Here is a 26,284-nt window from a genome sequence, read left to right as displayed (position 1 = left end):
CCCTATCTTTGTATGGAAGCTCCAGGAGAGAAGGTACCACAATAGCTCTGATAGTTGCAGTAACTCCAGAGTCTAAAACCCTATCTCGCACTTACTAAACCCTCAATATACATTTGTGGAAAGAATGGACAATTGAGGGGCTACCTTGTACTTTATTTTCCTCCTTCCCCTTTAAACACCCTCCAAGAAGTGGACCCACCTGGACTATAAATCCAGCAGGAACTGGGTAGAGGGCGTTCAGCCTCGCTATTGGCTGGAGTATCTGTCGTTGCTCCTGGCAACCACTGTTCCCCACCAGTCGTGTTGTCGGCCCCGCCTGGACCCGCCCCTCTCCCTCCCGCCTCCGAACCACCGAGCTTCTGCCCAGTGGTAAAAACGGTGCTCGCCCTTTAAGCGGCGGGACTTCTGGTCAACGTCGTCGGCGGCCGCCGGAAGGGGAAGTTTCGCTTCCGAATTCTCCCTCGCTCGTCCGAATTCGGTGGCGCCACGTCCGCCGGTCTCCGCGTTCCGCAACGGGGCTGGGGCGGCTTCCGCCTCGACACCTTCCACTCGCCCAGCGGGCCGCGTCGTGAGGGGGCCGGGACGGGAGTCGGGCGGCTTTGCACATCCCGGCCACCGAAGAGGCGAAGATGTCGGACATCGGGGACTGGTTCAGGAGCATCCCGGCCATCACGCGCTATTGGTTCGCCGCCACCGTCGCGGTGCCCTTAGTCGGCAAACTCGGTCTCATCAGCCCGGCCTATTTCTTCCTCTGGCCCGAAGCCTTCCTCTATCGCTTCCAGGTACTGACCAGCGACTGGGGAAGTGGAGACTACAGGCCCCAGGTGGCCCCTCAGCGGCGGAGCGTAGACCGGCCGGTTGCGGACGCGCGGTGCCTGGTGGGACTTGTAGTGCGGTGGCTCCAGCGGTTTAGGGCGGGGTCCTGTGGCCAGAGGGTGGGGTGGAGGCCGAGGGGTTTGAGCGTGGGCCTGGGTAGCTGGAGACGTGGAGGGAGACAACACGGTTTGGCCCGGTGGGAAGGGATTGATTTCGTCCTTCCATTAAAATTGTGCTCCCCGCTCTCTGTACTCAGAGAAGGCGGCAGTGGGAAGGTAAGTCTGATAGTTGTCAATGTATTGGACGCCAGTGAGTAGCAACCTGGGGCCACCTGGAGCAGCTGCCCTCTGACCTCCCTCTGCCACCCAAGTGGATGGCATGTGGACGTCGCCTTGCTCAACTACCAGCTGAGTTCTTTTTATGTTAATGGAGTTTCTTCCCAGTAGGAGTGATTTGAAGCCCGAAGTGCAAAGAGTGAGTTTATTTGTGTGCATCCCAGATCCTGATCTAGTATCTGGCAGGTAGTAGTTGCATTTATGAAGGAGTGAGTAAAGAGTAAATTGCTCCTGAAATGGAAGTCCTTATTTTTTGAAGCATGAAGGAAACAGCCCAGAGTAACATTTCTGGCAAGAGAATATTAGTTTTGTGGAGGTTATCTTTATTCACCGGATTCTGTGATTTAAATCTTTAATCAGTGGCAGGTCGGATACTAAGATCTGACATTAATTTCAACACGTTGTTTGGACTGTGGGTAACACACTCTTGTCTTCCCTCTCCTCACTGGCTGTTTCTTAGTTTTCTTTGCTGGTTCCCCATCTTCCTGATCCTTAAATATTGTGATGTACCCCAGGACCTCTTTTCCATATTCTCCCTAGCTGTAGGTGATCTCATGTAGCTTCATGGCTTTATATAATTTCTACAAACTGAAGATTCTCAAATACAAATATACATATTTTCAGTCCAGATCTGTCTCACTTCCAGACTTGTACATCCAACCCTATACTTGAAATTACCACTTAGATGACTAATAGACATCTCAGACGTAGTGTGTCCAAAACAATACCCTTTTCCCTAGAAGTAAACAGCAACTCCATTATTACAGGAGCTCAACCTAAAAGTCATGGACTCATCCTTGACTTCTTCTCTCACATCCCACAGTCTGTTAGTAAATTCTATTTACTTTAGACAAATATCCAGAATGCAATCCCTTTTCATTCTCTATTGCAAGCCATTATCTTAGCAGCCTTGTTCCTTTCAATCTTTTCTCTAGACAGCTAGAGTGATCCTTTTAAAACATAAATCATATCCTGTCAGTCTTCTGCCCAGAACCTTTTAATGTCTTCTCAACTGGATGAGTAAAGCTCAAGTCCTTTCAGTGGCCTGCAAGGCCCCTACTGCCTCTCTGACCTCATCTCCTACTACTTTCCACCTTGTATATTAGGCTCCACAGTGGAATCCTTTCTGTTTCTTCAGCACCTAACTCCATCCCTGCTCAGGCCCTTTGCACATGTTATTTCTCTGCTTGAGGGCGATAACCGTGGTTTATCTCATTACCTCCTTCAAGTCTGCCCAAATGCCACCTTATTGGCAAGGCCTTATTTGATTGCCCTACGTAAAATAGTACCCCTCCTTCACTCTGTCTCCCTTATCCTTAATTTTTGTTGGTTACATATCACCCCTTGATGTTTGTTAGCCTGCTTCCCTTCAGAGAATAAAGCTCCATGAGAGCCACTTGTCTGTTTACCACTGTCTTTGTTACCTAGATTCGTGTTTGGCATATAGCAGGTGCTTATATATGGGTTGAATGCATGGAAATAATTGGGTACTTGCCAGTGCTGGGCACTAGGGGTACAATGGTGAATAGTACAGAAAAAGTCCCAGCTCACATGAAGAAAATAAGAGAGGGGTGTGTGACGGAGAGTGACTTTGATGGAGTGTTCCAGAAAGGCCTCAGAGAAGATATTTGAACTGAAATCTGAATGATGAGGAGCCAGCTTTGGGAAGATCTGGCTCTGGGGACAATCTTCCAAGAAGAAGGAATAATAAGTGAAAGGCTTAGAGGCAGGAATTAGAAACAGAAAGAAGACTGGATAGTTAGTACAGAGTCAGCTGTAGGGATGAGGATTGGTAGTTGAGGACAGAGAGATAACCAGGGGTGAGTGCAGTAAAGTGAAAGTGGAAATTTAGGCTGGGGCTAGATTGTACAGGGCTTTGTGGTTTGAACTTTAATTTGAAGGCACTAGAAAGGCTTCAGAGCCTTTTGAACAAAGGACTGAAAAATTGCCTTGGCTGCTCTGTGGCATGGACTTGGTATGTGAATGGGGGAAAGGGTGGGCTAGGTAACAGGATCAGAGAGATGAGTTAAGTTAGAGGGCAAGAGAGATGGTGGTTTGGACCAGAGTGGCTGTGAAGATAGAAGTGGATAGATTGGGGAGTTGCAGTGGACTCCAGTGCAGCTTAATGGATGTGAAGGGTGAATGTGTGAAGGAGCAGGACTTGAAGATGTCACTGTTTTCACAGGAGCACCTGAGTGCCTGGTGGAACTCTTTTCTGAGATTGGGAATGTTTAGGGAGGCTTAGGTTTGGGGGTGGAGAAAGGGATCAATAAAGAGTTATATTTTGACCACGTTAAGTCTAGAGAGGCTTTTTAGGCATCCAGGTGGAGAAGTTAAGTAGGCAGTTGGGTATTAGAATATGATCTGGGTGTGCAGCCAGAATTGCATACTCTTTTCTGTTTGCTTTGGTAAAATATTTGTTGCAGTGAATGTTGTGCACTTTGTGCCCGGTGGCATGTTAGGTAATGCGGTGCCTGAGGAGCAGTGGTCGTAAATGATTGTACATCGTAAATGGTCGTAAATGAGAAGGTCCTGGTCAAAACTGGCTCTTTGGACCTCCTTGCAAAATCTTGCTTGTTTCTGTAGTCAGCTTAGTAAAAATAAGTCTTTCCAATAGCCTACATGTGTATAATATTAAAAGTGGTGAACTGATTAGAAAGGTCATCATTCATGTCCCACCTTCCATAATTTTCCCATCTTCCTTGCATTGTTTCTTGTGGGCTTGTTATCTTGAAACGAGGGAGCAGCTGCTGGTAGAAGGCGGGAGAGTGTGCTCACTGCCCAGGTGTGGAGAGACCAGTATCTATACTTTCTTTCTGCTACCCTGACTCCTACTCTTTCTGGACAGGTTTAGCTTTCAGGCCCACCTGGAAGAACTCATTCGCAGATGAAGCAGTTAAAGGAAAAACTGCATCTGAGAGGCTGATGGGTGAGGACACACAGCCTGTGGTGTGCTTTCTGCTAGAGGCTCCTCTTTTCCTTAAAAGCTGCATCTTTGGACAACTTGGAGATGATCAATTTAGAATTGTGGATTCATGCTGGAAGTGACAAAAGTTACTTTTCCTCCTTATCTGTGGGTTTCCTCTGAGTGGCTTGTTGGTTTGGAGCTCTAAAGCTTAAAATGTTATTTCCTTAGTTTGGGTAGGTGTATGTTAAGACTCACTCCACTGTTGCCTAAAGTTCCTCATCCCTCACATTTAAGAGTCATTGATCAGTTAGTTAGTCCACAGTGATGAAATGTCTCCATATTGGTCCCTGATTAACTAGACGAGAGGCTGTACTTCGCTGCTGCCCTCGTGGTTTCTGAGGTTATGTCTCCCAGGGCTGCCTGCACGGGAGATTTCGTTTCTTTGGACAAAATAACATCACTGCCTTACATCTGTGTTGGGCTTCTCCATATGATACCTCACTTAACCCCCATAAACATCCTGAGGTCAGCGTTACCCCAGTTGATAGCTGCAGTTTCAGTTTCTATTTTGGTGAGTTCAAGATAGTTCTAAGCACTCTTGTTTAACTCCTTTGCATACTATCTATCAAAACACATAGTTAAGTGTTTAACAAACCATTCTTGAGGGTGATTTCTTTCAAACCAGTCGTAGCAAATTATTGTTCCTTTTCTATTAGAGTAGAAAGATTGTGGCATTTCAAGTAGTTGAGTCATGGTCTCCAGGCCTGGCTTAGCCCCCTTGCAAGCTGTATGCCCTCAGGCAAGCTGTTTATCCTTCCTGAGCCTCAATCTCTCCACCTAAAAGTGGGGATAATTTAATACCATATTAACTCTGTTCTAAGAGTTAACTCTGTTGTAACTCCATTGGTTATAAGATGCTCCTTTAACTTAATACAATTTTTTGGAAGGGGAGGAAAGTACAAATTACATTAAATGAATATATTGACTGTAAGGCACACTCTAATTTCAGGAACACAAAAATGAGTATCTTCAAATTGAGGAAAAATGTTATCTACTTCATGCCTCTATTATATAAAAACATAAAAAATGTTTGTAAAGTGCCCAGTAAGTAATCTGGCAGATAATCTATTAAAAAAATAGTGCCTATTTTTACTTATTAGTCAATAATAATTCCTGCCATTGCTGCCTTCTCTCCTTGGGCAGTAATATTCTAATTTTAATTTGTAATTGAAATTAAAACATAACTGCTGGATTATTATCCTTCTTTTTGTCCTACTAAAGGCGTCCTGACTAGAAATGGGAAGATATGTACTCTCAATTTCTCTAATTTGTTTCCAGGAACAAAAAGAAATGGCACCAACCAAGTCTGTGATCGGGCCTGGTGCTTATATTTGCCAAGCTTTTGCTCACGTTATCACATTTAGCCTGATGACAGCAGCCCTAGGAGACTGATGTGAGTGTGTTGGGAAAGAGAGTCATACAGACACATAACTGGAAGGGGAATGAACTTGGTCTGTGGGCTGAGCATAGAAGTAGCCTCAGGGTTTGGTTTTAGAACTTTATGGCAAGTGTTCTGGTGTATGTACAGCTTTAAAATCTTTCCTCTGCAATCCTGTCCACATAAGACAGTTCTGCTGTGGTCTGTAGCTAAGGTTGCCCATGAGCTCATAGCTTCATTTTTAAACTTTTTGTTGAGTTGCAGTATACAAGCGGGAAAGTGTATGTATTATATATTTATAGCTTGTTGAATTTTCAAAAACTGAACATCAGTATATAACCAGCCACCAGATCAAGACACAGCCAGCATCTCCAAAACCTTCCTACTGCTCCCTTCTGGTCACTACCCACTGCAAGGGTAACTACTATCTTGACTTTTAATACCATCGATGTTTTTTGCCAGTTTTCTTACTTTTCTATAAATGAAATTATACAACATGTATTTTTTGTGTCTAGCCTCTTTTCAACAGTTTGAGAGTCACCCACATTGTTGCATGAGGTTATAGAATGCTCATCCTTATATTGTTCCCTTGTGTGAACAGACCACCATTTATTTACCCTTTCTGCTGGTAACGGGCTTTTTGGGTAGTTCTAGCTTTGGCTAGAATGCGTAGTGCTGCTGTGAACATTCTGGAACACGTCTTGGTGAACATAGGTATGCATACATGCCTAGGAGTAGAATTGATGGCTCCTAATAGCTGGTGTAACGTCCTCAGTTGAGACTGAGTGCCTTTCATTTGATTTTCTTGCCTGTCTAGTGTCCCCCCAGCCCCACCCCCCAGCTCCTCTCCCCCAGACCGCCACCCCCTGCCAAAAAAAAAAAAAAGAGAGAGAAAAGCCAGAGTTTGCTAACATCAGCGTTTGGCACGTCGGTGCTCTTCTTTCTTACTTGCTTGATGACCCAGGCAGACTTTCTTTAACTCCAAATCAACCGGTCTGTATTGTTGCAGAAAAATCTTTGTTTTTGATAGTTAGAAAAACCTGCCCTAGACTCTGGGTGGCATTTATAATGATTTCAGTAGCACATTGTTTGGGAGGTTTTCGTGCAAGGATGGTTGAACTGAACACTCAGCAGAAGTTGTTGGACTGGCAGCTGGCGAGCAGTGTCTGGTGCTTCTCTGAGGGCGTCTACGCCAGGGAGCACGCGGGCCTCGTGCCCTCGTTACGTGAGGAACTCCAGGCGGGTTACCTGAGCTCTAATGAGGGCCCAGCTTTCCTCGTGAAAAGGTGGGTGATTGTGCTTCCGGCCTTGAGATTGCTGTGGGGTTTACAGTGAGATGCTTGCCTGCAAGTCCCAGGCTCTTTGCACTGCCCCTGGCTGCTTCTTAGGGATCAGTGCAGGCTTCCTAGGCTCGAAAAGGTGCCTTCACCACTCCCAGCCCTGAAAATAAAGCCATTTCCTTATCCTAACTATCTACGTATCAGAGGAGAGGAGGGGATTTAGTTGGTTACCTTCAAGGGGGATTTCAGAAATATATTACTGTGTCCCTCTGAAGAGATGAGCTGTCTCCTGGTGTTTTCAGATTATAATTTTAAAGTGATGTAAAAATAATACTAAGTCCCTTAGATCAGTGAGAGCAAGTATAACTCAAGGGTAAGCTTAATGAACTGGGAAAAGAAGTGTGCGGTATTTTGACAGACACTGATTTCCAAAGCACAGGTGCACACAGTGGCTAAAAATAGCATCGTGGCGTCAAGTGTTAGTGAAAAATGTAGTCAGAAAACCCCCGAGGTTTCTTTTCCAAAATCAGGCCTGGAGTAACTTAGAGGAATCTGCGGGGAGTTTAAAATGTGAATTTGTAAAAACCAGGTCAGCACATGTCTCCTAAAAGATTGCAATAATTGTATGCCCACACAAATTTTTTTTACAAAGCACCTTTTTAATCTGCTTTCTTAATTCCAACCTTTTACAAAATCTGTGAGATAAGGAAGGCGGGAGTCAAAGGACAGATGTTACTGGATAGATGAAGACGCAAACTCAAAGGTCCAGACTTTTCCAAGGCCCCGAGCCAAGGCCATGGTTTGCTTGCTTCTGGTCTTTTACCCCCAGTGCTTTTGAAGAGTGAATTTGTGAGCTTACTCTCAGTTCATTTCAGGATTATACAAGTAGTATAGTAGTACTGAAAATTTTTACTAATTTTAATTATATCTCATAGTAATGATGTCACTTGTGAGAGGCATTGTAAAAATAGGGGCTTATTAGTATTATAAACTCCGGAGTCAGGCTGTCTGGGACAAAATTCTAGCTCAGCCACTTACTGGCTATTATTTAGCCTTTTCTCATTCTGCTTCCTCATCTATACAATCTACCCCCTGAGTTAGGACATGTAAATGAGCATAATAGTACACTTTTTTTTTTTTAAACCATTAACCAAAATGGAGCAAGTATTAGTATATCATTCCTCTTTTACAAATGGAAATTGAGACTCAGGAGTGATGACTTGTAAGCCCCTACTGAAATCTCTGTCTTCTCAAATCCTTTCCAGCGCTCTTTCCATCAGACTCAACTGTTTCTGAGATAAAATTGTGAATAAACCAAAATGAATTTTAACCTATTTTGTTTTACTGGTTTAGTTCAAGGTTGTTGGAAAGTGACTTTTGGGGTATGTGAAGTGCATTCTCCTCCACAGGGAATTAAGCTCTGAGGGTTACAGTTCTATACTTGGAGAACCTGACTTGCCAGCTGTGTCTGGCCAGCCCCACAACTAATGCCCTCCATTCTAGCCACACCCAAATCATTAGCAATACCCATTCATTGTTGTGCTCTTGCAGTTCTTTGGGACTCTGTACTCATTTTTCCAAGACCAAAAGTTCCCCTTCCTTGTGCCTACTCTTGCTTCTTTGGACAGACTCCCCATTATCGAGACCTCCTTGATGTAGGGACCATGTCTTTCACAGTCATGCGATAAGACACACAGCTCTCAAGACAAAAGCCAGCATTATGTGGGCATTTCCAAGTCTGGGAAGGCCATCTTCTTCAACCTCTATAACTTAACATTATTCTGGAGGTGTTAGCCAGTAAATTAGGCAAGAAGAAGATGCAAAATTTTATTTACAGATAGAGTTGTATACTTGGAAAGTGCAAGAGGCTCAGTTTTCAAATATTACAAACAATTAGATAATTCAGCTTTGGTGGTTGGGTATAAAAAAGATAGAAATCGAAAGCTCTATAGAAAGGTATGAAAGACTTCTTTCTGGCCAGAAACTGTGTCTTTATCACATTGAAATAAGAAAGGTGTTGGTTCTTGTTCATTTAGAAAAGTAATATGGAGACTAGCCAAGAAGATTGTGACATATGTGGAAGAAAAACAGGAGGGGGATTATTTAATTATATAACTTTACCAGATAAGAAAACACATTATAAAACTAGAAATTAAAATAGCTTGGTATTGGTATTGGAATTCGATTCCAAACAGAATAGTCTAAAAGTAGACTTTCCTATAAAAGGGAATCAATATATGATGAAAGTAGTTTTTCAAATCAATGGAGAGAAGATGGGTCACTTTGTAAATAGGATTGGGAAAACTAGTGACCATCTAGAAAAATAAGTTGACTCTCTTTCTCACTCCTTACATAAACCACAGTACAGCTGGGAGCACTGTTATATTCTTAGAAGGGAGAAGTACTTGTAAACGTGATACATGATGGATACATTTGCCTATATAAAAATTAAACTTTTACATTTCATTTTATATGGCAAAAATGCCACAAAAGCATAAGACTAATGACAGACCAGAAAATAATTACAACAATGAGAAAGGGCAATTTCCATAATGTGTAAAGAAATGCAAATCGAGTAGAAAAATGAAGAAAGAAAATGCTAAAGTTTTAGAAACATGATTGGTGACTGTGAAATACACTAAGTGGTGAGGCTGTGTAGAGAAGACAGACATTAATCTCCATTTTAGGAGGAAGTATAAATCGGTTAAACATTTTTGTAGGCATTTGGCAATATCTGCTGAAATTAAATGCAAATGTTTGATCTAGCAGGTTGACTCACAGGAATTTATCCTATATGTACATGTATAAAGAGGATGTTCAAGAATATTCATTGTAGCATTGTAACAGTTTCAGTGAAGTTTGGACATCCACACAAAAGGAATATTATGAAGCCTATAAAAATATTTTTTCAAGGGAGTGAAACAAGGTATAGAACAGTGCAAGGTAAGTTAAGATGAAAAGGGAGGAATGATAGTAATAGAAATGATTGTTTCTCGAAAGAAATACAATAAATGGATCCGTTCTTGCTGGAAAAGGAGCTGGGAGACTGAGGGTCAGGAGGGAGGCTTACTTCTCACTGTAGACCTTTCTGTAGTTTTTTAGGGGGAAGGTAATATTTTTAAGTTATGTATCCATATTGCCTAAATAGCACATTGATTTGAATGGAAAGTTCCTATTTTACTTGTACCTTTTGAATATGACATTTTTTTGACAAGGTTTGTCATCCCAGTGTATTCTTTTCCTAAATAGAGATAATTACTATACTGTTGGAAATTATCTTTATAAATCTTTTCTCTTTTTCTTTTTTCTTTTTTCCCACTGTAGTTGATTTACAGTGTTTCAGGTGTACAGCAAAGTGATTCAGTTATACTGTAATTCATTTTTGATAGGCATAACTATAAGCCTGATCCCAGTAAAGATTAACCATATATGTCTTTAGTATTGATTTTTTTCAACTTGTTTAGAAATATTTTTTGTTTATTTTATGATGCCATCTCATTCCATTGTCTTGCACACTGAAGTCATTGTAGCTAATGTGAACTTTTCTTCAGTTTTCTTGAATTATATTGGTGATGTCCATTTGGTAGCTCTCGTCACTGAGGGGAATGTTTTGCAAGGGTTAATTTTGTTTAGTTAAAAGGAAAAAAAAAACCCACCCAGCTTAGAGAAACTAACAGCCGTGTTTGTTTTGATCTGGACAGATTTGGAGGCCGATTACTGCCACCTTTTATTTCCCTGTGGGTCCAGGAACTGGATTTCTTTATTTGGTCAATTTATATTTCTTATATCAGTACTCTACACGACTCGAAACAGGTATGTTATCTGTGGTTGTTTTAAGTATTGTTTCTGTCTGATTTACTAATCCGTGTATTTACTTATTGGAGGAATTCTGAGGGCAGATGGCATATATAAAGAAATGACATAATGGTGTAAATGCTCAGTAAGTAGTGGCTGTGCCAGGGCTCTACTAGGCGCTTAGATTGTTCGGTTTTTAATCCTCACAGCGTCATCATGAGGTGTAAGCAGCAGTGTCACCATTTTATAGGTGCAAAAAATACAAGAGCAGAGGTTTACACATCTTGTCCATATCCCGTGTGTGCCTCTCACTTCATGTGACGTCTCCCTCATTTCTGTCACACAGCAGTCCCTGTTTTTTAAAGCACAATTGGGCTGAAGTGTATATATCTCCTAAATTGGGGTTGAAAAACACTACTTTATGCAAGTAAAAGCCTAGACTTAGTCTCTGTAATTGAAACATGCAACTTTAAAAAAATTAAAAAAAAAAAAATTTTATTTATTTATTTATTTTTGGCTGCCTTGGGTCTTGGTTGCTGCACGCGGGCCTTCTCTAGTTGCGGCGAGCGGGGGCTACTCTTCATTGAGGTGCGCGGGCTTCTCATTGCAGCGGCTTCTCTTGTTGCAGAGCACGGGCTCTAGGTGCGCGGGCTTCAGTAGTTGTGGCACACAGGCTCAGTAGTTGTGGCTCATAGGCTCTAGAGCACAGCCTCAGTAGTTGTGGTGCACAGGCTTAGTTGCTCCTCAGCCTGTGGGATCTTCCCGGACCAGGGCTCGAACCTGTGTCCCCTGCATTGGCAGGCAGATTCTTAACCACTGCGCCACCAGGGAAGTTGTGAGAGGCATTTTTTAAAACAGCTTTAGGGACTTCCCTGGTGGTCCAGTAGGTAAGACCCCGCGCTCCCAAGGCAGTGGGCCCGGGTTCGATCCCTGGTCGGGGAACCAGGTCCCGCATGCATGCTGCACCTAGTAGTCTGCATGCTGCGACTAAGAAGCCCGCACGCCCCAACTAAAAGATTCCACATGCCGCAACCAAGACCCTGGGCAGCCAAAATGAATAAATAAATATTAAAAAAAACACAGCTTTATTGATATATAATTCATACACCATACAATTCCACCCATTTAAAGTATTTAATTTGGGACTTCCCTGGCGGTCCAGTGGTTAAGACTCCGCACTTCCACTGCAGGGGGCACGGGTTTGATCCCTAGTTGGGGAACTAAGATCCCGCATGCGCAGCGCAGCCAAAAAGAAAAAAGTCTATAATTTAGTGGATAGTCACAGAGTTGTGCAATCGTTACTATAATCAGTTTTAGAACATTTCATCACTGCAGCCATTCCCCATTTCTATTCAATCCCACTCTCCTGACCCCCTGCAGTCCTTGGGCAACCACTAACCTATGTTCTGCCTCTTTAGATTGCCTATTCTGGAATTTCTTACAAATGGAATCATACAATATGTGCTCTTTTGTGACTGGCTTCTTTCACTTAACATAGTGTTTTCAAGGTTCTTCCATGTAGCGTGTATGTATTAGTACTTCATTCCTTTTCATTGCCAAACAAGATTCTGTTGTATGGATTTACCACATGTTGTTGGTCCATTCGGTCCATTCATCAGTTGATGGGACATTTGACTTGTTTTCTTTTTTTGGCTGTTAAGAATAATGCTACTACAAACATTCATGTGGAGAGGAACTTTTGAGATCTTTCAATTGAACCGTCTTATTTCATAGACAAGAAAACAATGGTCTGGAGAGGTGGTGACGTGCCCCAAAGGTCACAAAGCTATTTGACAAACACAGCTAGGACTGAAACCCAGTTTACTGAGCCCCATCTGCTCTCCACCATACAGCTTCAAGATAACATTTTGACAAAATGTTTGCCACCTGTGTATTTTCCCACTTGGCTATTTTAAGTATCTAGCAGTGTTGGCTTATTTATAAGGACTCTGATGTGAACTGGAAGACTGCAGTTTGAGACCAGTTAATTTGTAAATTCCCAGTTGCAAGCTTGCCAAGTAATATAGTACTGTAGTTCATGTAATTACAATATTTTAAGTACTCAATCTAAAGAATCCTTAGAAATCGCAAAGCCAAAACCATAGCAAAAGAAGCACAACCGTTATTAAAGTTCAGAAATTTTGTTAGAATTTCAGCTCTGATGCATCGTAGTGATCCCCTCCTGCTAAGCATCCTTAACACTGTGGCTAGGGTGTGCCTTTGAAGTACTGGGCGGGGGTGGTGGTGGGGGGAGAGAAATAAGGAAAAGAGGAGGAGAGACTTTGCTGGAAATCTATTTTCCTTTAGATAGATTTTCTTTCTGCCTTTCTGATACTTGTTAGGATTATTACTTTATGTTATTTTTTAGTTAAACAATTTTACACAATTTTTAAAGGTTACTTCCCATTTACAGTTACTGCGAAATATTGACTGTATTTCCCATGTTGTTCCATACATCCTTGAGCCTATTTTACACCCAGTAGTTTGTACCTCCTGCTCCCGGACTCTACATTGCCCCTCCCCCCCCCCCCAACTGGTAACCACTGGTTTGTTCTCTATATCTGTGAGTCTGCTTCTCTTTTGTTATGTTCACTAGTTTCTTGTATTTTTTAGATTGTTAGGATTAGTTTTTTTAAATGAACTATATATATCATGTAATTGTGATGGGGTGTGGAGGGGGGGAAGTAACCGTTTGAGACAGAGGGACTTACAGTCATCTGTTCTTTTCTCCGCCCCTCTCCTAGTCTTGCAGCTGGAGGCATGAGGATCATCCTTAGAAGGGGGAGCTGGGCCAATGTTGATTGTTCTGCCCAGTAATAAGACAAAGCCCAGTATGTGGCGTAGCAGAAAGAACACTGAACTAGAAATTAGACTTCACTCTGCTTCTAAAAGCCATGTGACTTTGGTCATGTAACTGTACTTCCTCATCTGCAAAAGGAGGGTGTAGGTCTTTCCATTGTCCCTCACAGATATGGTAGGAAGAGTAAGAGTCAAGGCCATGGAAAGGTGTGGCTGTCCCCTACTCCCCCACCGTTGTTTTCCTTTGCTAGAATGTGAGCTCCTGGAAGACGGAGACTGAATCCTCTTGGTAAGCCCAGTGCTGGACTGAGTGGTAGTGCATGCGCGCGTGTGTGTGCGTATGCGTGCATGTGCATGTGCGTGTGTGTGTGCATGTGTCTCCAGTCATAACAACAGTACGTGCTTCCCAGCCTAGTTGTGTAGAGGAGCCACAGTGGTAGGCGAAACGGACATGGTTCCTCCCCTGACCGAGCTTATGGTCTAGTGGAGGGAGAAGGAATTAACCAGGTAATCACGAATAGGTCTCCATCTCATGATGAGGGCCATGAAGGAAAGGCCAGCAGGCTGTGAGGGGCTTCAGGGGGTGGGGTCTCAGTAGCTGTGGACCTGACTGTCCTCCCTTTGGGTTTCTTTTGGCTGGTGCTAGTTGAGCAGAGCATGTTACGGACTGGAATTCAGTCAGGAGAACACAGATTAGCCTTGATACCCGGGCAACTTTACTTTAGGGCTTAATTGTGGACACGGTTTTATATATTAAAAAAATTTTCTTTTACTTCCGAGGAGTGGTTTTAAAATATTCTCATTTATTGTTTTCTCTACAATTTTTTGAAGTATTTCTCAACGTAGAAGTTTCTTTGTTCCGAAATTCTGAACCATGACATTTGGCTTATTTTTGTTTCCAGGAGCTTTTGATGGGAGGCCAGCAGACTATTTATTCATGCTCCTCTTTAACTGGATTTGCATCGTGGTATCCTTCCGTCTGTCATTTTGGGCCGGAAATAACCAGTTTTTTTTTCAGGTTTGGGGAAATGGGCAGTAATCTGCATAACGTTTTAAATGATAGTATTTGCATCTATGTTTACTATAGTTAATAGTTAAGAATCATGAAAGTTCTTGTCAAAAGCGGTAGTAAATCACATAGCCATGGAGTGATGCGTTCCCTTACCATTGCCTTTGTGGGGTTTTTCCACATTTGGTTGAGTTTTATTACTGTTCCCTCTTCTTGTTCCCAGTTCTCTGTGTTCTCGTGTGTGGCAGCTTTTTGACTGCAGCACAGAGAGATTCCGTGCCATGAGACAGCTTTTGAAAGCTGTGGTCCTTATCAGAAAATTAATTTACAACCAGCATCCTTTCTGACTTTAGTGCTGTCTTTGTCTTGAGGTCCTAAATGGTAATTCGGTCCCTCTGTAAGTGCCCGGCTCTGGGAGAGGACACAGCATGCCTCTCTGCTTGCTCTGTGTCAACCACAGCTGTCAGCAGCCTTGCGGCTGCAGACCCTTACAGATAGAGCAGCAGAAGGGGCTTGGTGGCTCAAGTCCTGCGCACAGTTGGTGAGCTCAGAATGGCTTTGGGGTTTAGTGTCCATTGAAACTTGGCCAAGAGCCAGAAAATTGTGGCACTCTGGATGCCCTTTCCCTCCTTTAAGGGAAGATAAAAAGATCGTTTTGGACTTCACCTGTGCTGTGGAGCCCTGAATGTGAGCAGACGCATTATTTGTTTCAGAGGCATGTTTCACATGCCCCTCCATCTCCTAATTGAAGGAGAGATGCTAAAATACAGTGGCAGGGCACAGAGGACACAGGCAACCAAACTGAGTCATGTGCCAAAGCAGTTAATTTCTACTATTTCCTCGTCATCGGATAGTTTAATAGCGTGTTCACAGTGAAGATTATTAGATACCTTTGTGTTCTGGGGGTGTTTTAAGCAACCTGAACTATAGAAAAGTGTTTTCCTTCAGAAAACTGGAATGAAATGAACTTTATTAGGTGTGGAATGCTTTATTTGTGTCTGATCTTTAACTTTACAAACCAAGATTACTGGCTTAGCAATGGATATGCAGGTAAGTGTCCCTTGAAACTATTTGGCCTTTCATGTGTTTCAGATTTACTGTTAATGACCTTTGACAGAAGTTTAAATTGCATTAACTGTGTGGTTAATTGTATGGCATTTTGAAGCTCTTATGTGAGTTACCTAAATCATTACTGTCCTTGCTCATTTCTGGCTTCTTTATTATGTGTGAACGTTGAGAACGATGGTTATCCAGTATTTTCTGTGCATGTATGTGGATATGTATTTTTAAAAAATTGAGAATACGTGGTAAGTAAAGCTTTATTGCATACTTTTTCCAAGTAACAGAGCTTGACCCTGATATTTCTGAATCCGTCCCAAGTAATATAATTGTGTTGTATTTTATTAGAGGATTTTAAAGCATGCATTGCATGGTTAAGTAATTCTGATGAGTTGAATCTCGTTCTGCTTTCTGAATAACCATGGGAGAATTTATTTGGAGGGGAGAGGTTAAAAGGCAAAACAAGGTGGGTTTACGCTAAGCCTCTGCTTTAAGTGCCTCCGGAGCCTTTACGTGTTCGTTTCTTTTGCAGTTGCTGATGATTCCTCTGATCATGTCAGTACTTTATGTCTGGGCCCAGCTGAACAGAGACATGATTGTATCATTTTGGTTTGGAACACGATTTAAGGTACTCTAACCTAGCTGGAAAAATTTCCTTTTCACTTGTCTTTGCAGAAATCCCTCTCTTCAGCCCAGAGATGTACTTTCTGACACGTGCAGAAGAGGTCACTGCAGAGCAGTAAACCGTAGGCAAGCCCCTTCTCCTTTCCTCAACCCCCCTGGATTTCTTGAGCCAGCCCTGAGTCCTTTGCTGACTGTTACTTCTCACTCCCTCTGGAGCTCAGGCCCTTTAGGCATGTGTCCTGAGTGATCTCATGTATGTGTGTGTGGTAGGGGGAGAGGAGGAAGGACACTCATGTGGAACCCTCTCTTTTAGTCTGTTCTTATCATTGCCTGTTATGTATTTTACACTTAAGCCGAAACAGATTGGTTTTCCCCTCCCAAACGCTTCCCTTTGTGCCTTCTCTCACAACTTTCCACCTGTAACATCTTATTTTCTTTCTCATGTAAATCCTGCCCATTCTTAATTTGAGTGGGGGACTAAACATATTTCCTGCCTCTCCTCCCTGGAATTGGTCTTGCCTTCGGGCTTCTGCAATACTTTGTGTTCTTCTTATAGTACTCACCACATTCTGCCTTCAAGTTATTGATGTGTAACCCTTTCTTTACCAGTTTGCGATGTTTTTTGCAACGCCCTTAGCTCTTAGTATGATGTCTTGAAACTGGTAAGGGGTGTTGACCTCAAGTAAATAGGCTGCCAGATATTTCTGCAGCAAAGATGGGTTTACTTGGGATCAGTAGAGAACTGCATTTCGAGGTCTGCAACCATGGTGAGCCACGAGCAAGTCCCTACATGCAAAGGGAAGGAGAGCGCTTTTATGTAAAGAGGAAAAGGAAGCCAAGAGGTGTGGTAAACAAAGCTTTTCATTGGCTGAGTCCTTGCAGGGAAAGAAGTCTGTCTTCTTCCTCTTGGGCTCTACTGTTGAAACAGGGCGTGAGAGCTCCCCCTTCTGGTCTCCCAACCCTACTTAATGGAGGGTTCTGTTTACTAATTTTTTTTTACAGGGGCTCAAATGTTGAATTCATCTGGAGAGCTGTCTTACTTCGGAGAGTGTTAGTTCAAGAGATCGATGTGTAATGTGATAAAGATTCAAAGTAATTTTGTGAAATATGTAAAAGGAGAACCTAAAAAGATGGGGTGTTTTATAGCTGATTGGTAACAATTTGCTGGCAGGAGTCTTAGTGTGACTCTGTTATGGACCATGTTTTTATTAGCATCCATAGGACACTCATCTGCTTTCTTTTTTTTTTTTTTTTTTTAGTATTTATTTATTTATTTGGTTGCACCAGGTCTTAGTTGCAGCAGGTGGGCTCCTTAGTTGCGGCATGTGGGTTTCTTAGTTGTGGCATGCATGTGGGATCTAGTTCCCTGACCAGAGATCAAACCTGGACCCCCTGCATTGGGAGCACGGAGTCTTAACCACTGTGCCACCAGGGAAGTCCCAGACACTCATCTCCTTTCTAAAGCTATTTGTTATAATTTAGCAGGATATATATTGGATCTGAAAACTATGGGCAAAGTACTCTGTCTCCACTTGTTAATATATGAATAAGTATGATGCTAGGGACTTCTCTGGTGGCGCAGTGGTTGGGAGTCTGCCTGCCAGTGCAGGGGCAGGGGTTTGAGCCCTGGTCCGGGAAGATCCCACATGTTGCGGAGCAACTAAGCCCGTGCGCCACAACTACTGAGCCTGCACTCTAGAGCCTGCGAGCCAGAACTACTGAGCCCGCATGCCACAACTACTGAAGCCCGTGTGCCTAGAGCCCATGCTCCGCAGCAAAAGAAGCCACGACAATGAGAAGCCCTCACACCGCAGCGAAGAGTGGCCTCTGCTCGCCGCAACTAAAGTACGAAGACCCAATGCAGCCAAAAATAAATAAATAAATAAATAAATAAATAAATAAATAAATAAATAAATAAAAGAAGGCTTGAAACAGTAGGAATGATGCTAGATTGATAAAAGGAACTTTTGCAATGACTTTCCAAAGGATTTATTTATTTATTTTTTAAACATCTTTATTGGAGTATAATTGCTTTACAATGGTGTGTTATAAAAGCCCGTCTCAATAGAACCTTCCCCATTTCAGCCCCCTAGCAGCTGTATCCTCTGTAGGTATATTCATGTTTGTGTATATTCTTTCCTAGGCCTGTTATTTACCTTGGGTTATCCTTGGATTCAACTATATCATCGGAGGCTCGTAAGTGATGTTAGATTTATTTAATTGCAAACTAACCCTTGGAAGACTTCCATTATTCTTTATCTTCCTTCTCTAATCTTTATAACACTTCGAAGAATCTCAACGTTGATACCTTGCTTGGTACCTTATACTTTTGAAATAATTTCATTTGGATGTAATTGATTAGAATTGCAGGGCTTTAAGCACATTTAGCACTGAATGGTTTTTTGTTGTTGTTGTTGTTTGTTGTTATAGTATGCTTCCATATATGTGTTTTTGAATAAATATTTATTTCTGGATTCACTGTCCAGATTGAGCAAATATAGACCTAATTTTATCCAAGCTGACTCTGTGCATAAAATTCCTGTTTTTTTAATTCTTTTTTTTTTTTTTTTAATTAACTTAGTCCCTTGATAGATTCTTTATTTATTTATTTATTTATTATTTTTGGCTGTGTTGGGTCTTTGTTTCTGTGCGAGGGCTTTCCCTAGTTGTGGCAAGTGGGGGCCACTCTTCATCGTGGTGCGCGGGCCTCTCACTATCGCGGCCTCTCTTGTTGCGGAGCACAGGCTCCAGACGCGCAGGCTCAGCAGTTGTGGCTCACGGGCCTAGTTGCTCCGTGGCATGTGGGATCTTCCCAGACCAGGGCTTGAACCCGTGTCCCCTGCATTAGCAGGCAGATTCTCAACCACTGCGCCACCAGGGAAGCCCCCTGTTTTTTTAATTCTTAAGGCATTTCCAGAATGCCTTGGAAACTGCTCACCAGTCACAGAAATGCACAGATTCTCAGATGGGAAGTTTTGTCAGTGGTTCGATAGTTTAGAAGTTTGGGCCAAACAGGGTCAAATTTCTAGTCTGGAATTAGACCTGAGACTTAGGAAAATCTTGAATGCATCCAGTCAGAATTTTGGAAGGAGGATTTCAAGATGCAGTTATTCTAAGAACTCCTGTTTCTTACACTGCAAAATATTTTTAACGTTTTTAAACAGATTTTGATAGTGCTAGTTCTTAATACGATGACATCTTTGCTCTATATGGTCCTAACTTCTGCTGCATATCCATAGGGAGAAGGGAATGAATCGAGTAAACAGATTCTGTTTAGGCTAGAGCAAGTCCGGGGCTTGGTAAAACTGCCCTGCTGCCCAGAAGGGCAGAATCTGGGAGCAGTTGTAGACGGTGATTTGCTGCTAACAGGAATCATGTTGCAGGCGGAGATGGAGAAGGATATGTAACAGTAAGAATTGATCTGTAAAACCTTGAAGTGGCCTATGTGTCAGCCATGGGAAAATTGAAGAAGGGCAGTGTTTATTTTAGGATTACAAGGTGAAGGTCAGCTTTCCAGAGTGATCTCTGTGATGTCTTACAGTCAGGGACCCAAGAGGTGAGAGAGACGTGATCCATGGTTCCAGGAACGGGGGAGTGGACATTTTTCATCCCTCCTTTCCTTACTCCCATGCTTCTCTCTTGCCGACTTTCAATTTTACCCATGTTTTGCAAATATGATATTTGTGACTGAAAGCGTTCAAAAAGCTTGCTTTGCAGCTTGCCCCAACTCCTGAGGCAGGAAGTAGCAAAAACAATATGTTGAGGATGGGCAGGGGCTTGAAAGAGATGTCAGAGGGGCAGCTGGCCTTGAAAAGCACAGGCCCCATTGGTCCAGCAGGACGGATTTTGCTTCTCATTCAGAATACGTGTGCCACTCAGACTTTATAAAAGGGCTCACTGTCAAGCTGTCACAGACTCCCAGCGACCAGAAACAGGCTGCCATGAAGGATCTCTTCCCTCTGCTATTAGTTAAAACTTGCTGCGTCTCACTTTACTGCTTGAATGTCTTGAAACTCATTTGGCACTCTGTTTGCAGGGTCATCAATGAGCTAATTGGAAATCTTGTTGGACATCTTTATTTCTTCCTCATGTTCAGATACCCAATGGACTTGGGAGGAAGGAATTTTCTATCCACGCCTCAGTTTTTGTAAGTGTTTTTTCCCCGTCTCGTTTGATAATCATCTTATTGTCCGTGTTTGTCAGCATCCTGATAAAAACTCCGTGAGGGGTAAGGTTTCCCTCTCAGTCTGATGGAGAAATGTGAGCCAAGCAGGGACTTGCCCAGGTCACTCCAAGCCGAGGCTTGGTCTTCTGGAGCCCTCGTAGCCAGGGGCCGCTGAGCCTAGATTCAGGCATCCCAGGGAGCCGTGGACCCTGCAGAGCGGGCGGCGTGCCTGTGTGGCTCCAGCATGTGCAGCAGGGGGCCAGGGCGACAGGGTTATCAGTTTTACCCAAGATTTTGGCTGAGGAAGGGGTAAGAGGGTAAGTAGTCTCATTGGTTAGCAGTTTAAAACATTTTTATATTCAATACCATAGACCAGAATGTTTAAAGGACTTTTCAGCGTTAAAATGAGAGAACGGAGGCTTGTATAGTCCCGCCCCTGGGAGGGTGTGCGTGTTCTTTCTCTGTTTGCAGGGTTTACTCAAGTGAGCAGGCCAAGCGCACGGCTTTGGTTTCGAGACAGACTTGGGTTGGAATCCCATTCCCGTCGTCTACCAGTTCCGATATTGGGAAAGTGACTTAGTACATCCCCCGAGCTTTAGTTTGCGAGTCTGTGTGTTGGGGGGAGGCCCTGTCTCACGGGTCTGCAGGAGGTGGGGTTTACCGTTAGCAGCACAGTAGTGGATGCTCAGTAAATACAAGCTCTCAGCCTTGCTCCTGAAGTTGGGGCGGGGGGCGGGATTCTGATGAGCCCCCAGAGATGCTGACACACTTAGGCGTTCAAGTAGTGTGACCATTCTGTCAGTGAAGCAAAAGGCTGTCGAAGAAGGGACAAGTGAAATCACCATCTGGGTGTCACAGCCGGCCTGACAATCACGCTTAATCTCCAGTCGGGCGTATGCAATAATAGCTTGCACTTAGAAGCTTAAAAAAAAAAAAGAACAGAAAAAAACCCTTTTCACATCTTGCTCGTTTTAATGTTTTGCACTTTGTCATTCTTCCAGGGGGTCAGTGAGGGCAGCAAACTTGAGTAGGCACCCCTTCCCCCCACTTTTATAGGTTGGAGGAAGGTTTTTTATGGTGAAATACAATATACAAACAGAGAAGTATACTAGTGTTGTATTTTTTTTGTTTTGTTTTGTTTTTTTCGTTAAGAGCATAAGGAGAAACTTGTTTCTCTTGTGAGCCTTGAGTTGCCTTCAAGCTAAAAAAAAAACCAAATGACCAATCTGCTTTCTAATTATCAAAGGACGCAATAACAGCAGGTTTGGATTTTTGATCTAGGTTTATCAAGTCGGATGGCAGATGCATCATTAAAAAAAAAACTTGTTGCTTTGGGGGGCAGCCAAGAACTATTTTACTTTAAACGGCCATATTCTGACTTAATGGCTTGGAGAGATTTCTCAATTGTGGGCAACAACGTGTATGGGATTCTAGTGGCAAAATCGACAGCTCACTGGAGCCTGCCTTCCGCTTGAGCTTTCCCTGTTGGTGGAAGCCCTTCTGTTAAATTTTGCATAAAGATCAGATGACAAAATGTAGCTCCTTGCAAAAGCAGTAACTGCTTTGAAATTACCATAAATCTTTGTTGATTATGTATAATTGGGTATCTTTTTATACTAATTACTTGCATTTAATTTCACTATCTGTTTAAGCAGTGGCGATGGCTTCCATATTGTCTCAGAGTAAGAAGCAAAGCAAGACAGCCTTGGTGTTGCCTTTTTTAAGTCTTCCAATTTATTACATACTTTGGAGGAATGTTATTGTGCCAGAACGTCATGAATGTTGGGAAACCAGCGCTTGGAAATACATGTTGATGTAATGATAAAACTGTATTTGTTTAAAAGGGAGGATGCGAGTTATAGAATTCTAAGTCGTATCACTATTTTGCATTCCACTTAGAAAAGTAGACAGATCCTCTTCCGTGCACAGTTATTTTTCTGTTTACAAGGGGTTTAATTGTCTTTTTGGGGAGGGAGCGTGCAGCTACCTGGGTTGATGTAAACACATGAGGACTCCGGTCACTAACTGTTGTCACCTGAATCTCATGCTGTGTGTCCTGCAGAAGTGTGAGGTGTAGGAAGTGGTGTGGGGCACGAGCTCCAGAGTCAGGCTGCCTGGGTTTGAATCCTGTCTGTCACTTTAGAAGAGCTTTGCTCAATTCTGCCTCAGTTTTCCCATCTATAAAATGGGGTAATAGTAGTGCCAACCTCATAGGGCAGTCGTGAAGATGAGAGGCATTTATAAACGTGCAACACCTGGTGTAAAGGAGATGCTTTATGATAAGGTTGAACTCTGCAGGCTTCCTGCTGTGGGCAAGTCACCCCTCATGGTTTGCTCTTGGTGCCATGAGGGGTTTAAAAAGAGGTATCAGATCACGGTCTCTGCCTTCAAGACAAAAATTGAACCATCAGGATCTGATTAGTGGAATAGGTTAAAATACATTCTCAGTTTACTAATAGTCAAGGAAGGGAAGTAGTTAGAAGAACTATTGTGAACATAGAGCCCTGGGTTTACATTTTCTTAGCTGTTCTGTGACTTAATTTATTAATTTGTAAGATGAGAAATCAGCTAACCTTTTCGGGCCTCAGCTTTCCCACCATCTATGAGAGAAAGATTGCAATTGGAGGGCAGACTATGAATCAACTTTAAAACACGCCCTAATTCCAAGACAGAAAGCTGTCTTCTCTGCTGTCCCTTGATGGACGCCGAAGAACCCAGCAGCATCATGGTGATGCGGGGCGGTGCTCAGACACGCCGGCTGCAGATTTGTCCTTTGGAACTGAATTTATTTTGTATCCTTTGAGCCAGTTAGAGCCATAGTTACATAAACTAAAATGCTATATAGATGGTTCTTTCTGGTTGTTGGGCTCGTGAGTGTAATATTTTTGTTTCCATACTGTTCCTGCATGAATTGCTTTTATAATCAGGGGAAAAAAAAGTTAGAGTGTGAAGTTAGCGCGAAAGCTTAGTAAATTAAAAAGGAAACATAAAAAGTGAGTGCCTTCTGTGGTCAGGACATTGAGCTAAGTGCTGAAAAGGCAAAGTTCAATAAGACATTGTCCTCAGCCTCTCCGTGGCCACAGACGAACGTAATTCAACGTGACAGATGCCGTGGGAACCCCAGGAAGGGAGACGGGATGGACAACTGCGTGGAAGTGACTGTGCTTTTCTCTCCTTTTGTTTCTTCCCCCTCTGCTCCAGGTACCGCTGGCTGCCCAGCAGGAGAGGAGGGGTGTCAGGGTTTGGTGTGCCCCCCGCTAGCATGAGGCGAGCCGCCGACCAGAACGGCGGAGGCGGGAGACACAACTGGGGACAGGGCTTTAGGCTCGGGGACCAGTGACGGAGTGGCCTCTGGCCTGCCCACCAGCCCTCCACTCAGATGACGTTTCCTCCCAGTGCCGGGTGACCTTTACCACCGAGTTCTAGCTAACGCTGTTGGACCTGACCCACACTGAATGTAGTCTTTCAGTACAAGACAACAGTTTTTTAAATCCTGAAGAAAAAATATATGTTCCTCGAGTTTCATGATTCTCATTCAAGTCCTTAATGCTAAGAAGAACAAATATCAACTGGGCAGATTTCGGAACTGACCTTAGTTTTTGGTGTCTTCTCTTCCTTTTCCATCTGAATCATGGGTTTCGGCAAGTCCCGCTCTGCTGGCACCAAGCTGGGTATCTGCTGCTGGGTTACCAGACCCCTGTCCCGGGGGCTCTTAGCTCTTTCTTGCACCTATGCCTCCCTCCTCCTTCCCCACCCTCACACTCCCAACTAGAGGAGATAGCCCGTGAAATGGTTCTGCCTCTGACAAGCTCGCTTTATTTGTTGACTTTTGCCAAGGCTTGGCCACAGAGGCCTCGTTCCCAGCATTTTACGGTGGCAGAACCGTAACTGTAGGGCAGAAGGCGGACAGCGGATGAAGAGCTTCCTCAACTTTTGGGATTGCCGTGGCCTGGTATCAGTTGCCACAGTTTGCCACCTCTTCAGCTGTTCTGATAAAAAAAGCACCGCTGAGTCAGTGAGGACCACAGATCGGTATTAATGAGGCCTGAAGGTCCTTGCTAGGCATTTTTTATCCTAAGTGATCAAAACTCTAGTGGAGTTGCATCATACACAGGGACTGGGTTTAAGCCATGGTGGGCATACTGGCTCTGTGTGTACCCAGAATAGTGGATTTGTATTGTGCTAGAAAGTTCCAAAGCGCATTGGCCACAGGGAGAAGCTCTTTTTGAGAGGTGCCTGGGCATTGATTCGACTTCATTCTCCTTCTGGGTGTATGTTTACTGAGTAGAGTGGAGGGAGAACCTTAAACCCTCTTTAAGTTGTCTTTTTTTTTTTTTTTTAAACCAAGCCCCCATTCCCCACCCCCATGGCCATATGCTTCAGTTAATTGTGAGGAGGGTGCAGCTCCTCTGTATGTAGATCTTACTTTAGAAGCTATTGTAAGCACATCTAAGTGAATCACATAATTTTGGGTGTAATGGCTTTAGAATCATCTGTGTTCGAGGAGCTTTTTTCTTGCGAGTCATGAAGGTACATCAGACCATCTTCACCCACAGCTCTTTTTTTTACAGGTGGGCTTTTTCCATCAGAGCTAGGCTTGTCACCGGATAGCTTTTTGAAGGCTGCGACGTTTCACACAGGTTCTTATTTTATATTTTTATTCTGAAAGCAAACTGCTAGGAGCAGTGCTGAGTGGCTGCCATACTTTGAGTCAACTAGAGAAGGCTTTGAACGTTTTGACCAGCGGTTCTGTGCAGGAAACGCTGTGTGCTAAGAGTATGACTCTTTGCCCCACTCTGAAGCAGTGATGTGTGTTATTCTAGGAAGTGGGGATTTGAAATCCGCTCCACATTTTTCATGAAGTTTGTTCGAGGTTACCTCTTCATATTTAATTTATATGATAAAATAGGAGGCCGGGAGAATCTGAACCCTAACTGTCATATGTTTGCTGTTGACCTGTGGCCAGAATAAAATTTACTTGTAAAATTTTAGAAACCCTTCTTCCTGTTATGTCGTACTTGCACTCACTGTGCAGGAGTGGAGACTCATTGTATGTGTAAGAAGATTCTCATGGTAAGTGAGCTAGTCTCCTACACGCCATCACAGCAACTCAACTGCCTGAGACCAGTAGTCTTGCTGAAGGTTACAAGTATTCCTTAGAATTCTTCAGTTCAAGGCAAAATGTTCATTAAATTCTTCCTCTTAAATACATTTAAGAAGCTGATAATTTTATTAATTTTGTCTGGATTACCTATCTTTGGGGAATAATTTTAGCTAAGCAAGCTATTTGAGATTTGATTTGGCAAGGCAAGACATGACAGTGGATTCTCTTTGTGAAAGAAAATAAATCCTAATTTTGTATAGAGAAATTCCCTTTTTGTAACTAATCCTTTTTATTGCTAAGAATTGTAAATTAAAATGTACAACTTCATGGTTGTATGTCTTAAGTTTCTGTATCCCTACTCTGCTGCCTCTTTTAGATCTGATGTAATTTATGTAGCCAGTCATCTCTTGGTGGGCATTGAGGAGTGTCCAGTGTGTGTTACTATTATAGCCACACAGCAAACATTTTTCTTTTTTTTAAAAATTTTATTTATTTTTGGCTGCGTTGGGTCTTTGTTGCTGCGCGCAGGCTTTCTCTAGTTGCGGTGAGCGGGAGCTGCTCTTCCTAGCGGTGCGTGGGCTTCTCATTGCAGTGACTTCTCTTGTTGTGGAGCACAAGCTCTAGGCGCATGGGCTTCAGTAGTTGCAGCACGCGGGTTCAATAGTTGTGGCTCGTGGGCCCTAGAGCGCAGGCTCAGTAGTTGTGGCGCACGGGCTTAGTTGCTCTGTGGCATGTGGGATCTCCCCGGACCAGGGCTCGAACCCGTGTCCCCTGCATTGGCAGGCGGATTCTTAACCACTGCGCCACCAGGGAAGCCCCGGCAAACATTTTTGTACCTGCTTCTGTTCACGTGTTGGAAAATACCTGTAGGATTCATTCTTGGAAGCAGGGTTTTTAGGTTTTCATTATAATGAAGAGGATGCTTCAGAACATTGGGTTAGGGCTTATATCT

The 26,284-nt window shown here is 43.2% G+C and overlaps 1 protein-coding gene across 1 annotated transcript; it reads left to right on the top strand.

Moving 5' to 3' along the window:
* The first annotated feature begins 384 nt into the window (after positions 1 to 384).
* Positions 385 to 25,659, top strand: DERL1 (derlin 1). Its single transcript, XM_082433272.1, has 8 exons — positions 385 to 782; positions 10,479 to 10,590; positions 14,274 to 14,338; positions 15,404 to 15,430; positions 15,972 to 16,067; positions 18,207 to 18,259; positions 20,100 to 20,210; positions 23,430 to 25,659. The coding sequence occupies exons 1-8, from the start codon at positions 630 to 632 to the stop codon at positions 23,566 to 23,568; spliced, it is 756 nt and encodes a 251-aa protein (XP_082289398.1). The 5' UTR covers positions 385 to 629; the 3' UTR covers positions 23,569 to 25,659.
* Positions 25,660 to 26,284: the final 625 nt, after the last annotated feature.

The sequence above is a fragment of the Balaenoptera physalus genome, assembly GCF_965194825.1.
Source record: "Balaenoptera physalus genome assembly, chromosome: 17".
NCBI classification, from domain to species: Eukaryota; Metazoa; Chordata; class Mammalia; order Artiodactyla; family Balaenopteridae; genus Balaenoptera; species Balaenoptera physalus.
The sequence above is the reverse complement of the archived record's forward strand: the minus strand, read 5'-3'. Positions and strand labels throughout refer to the sequence as shown.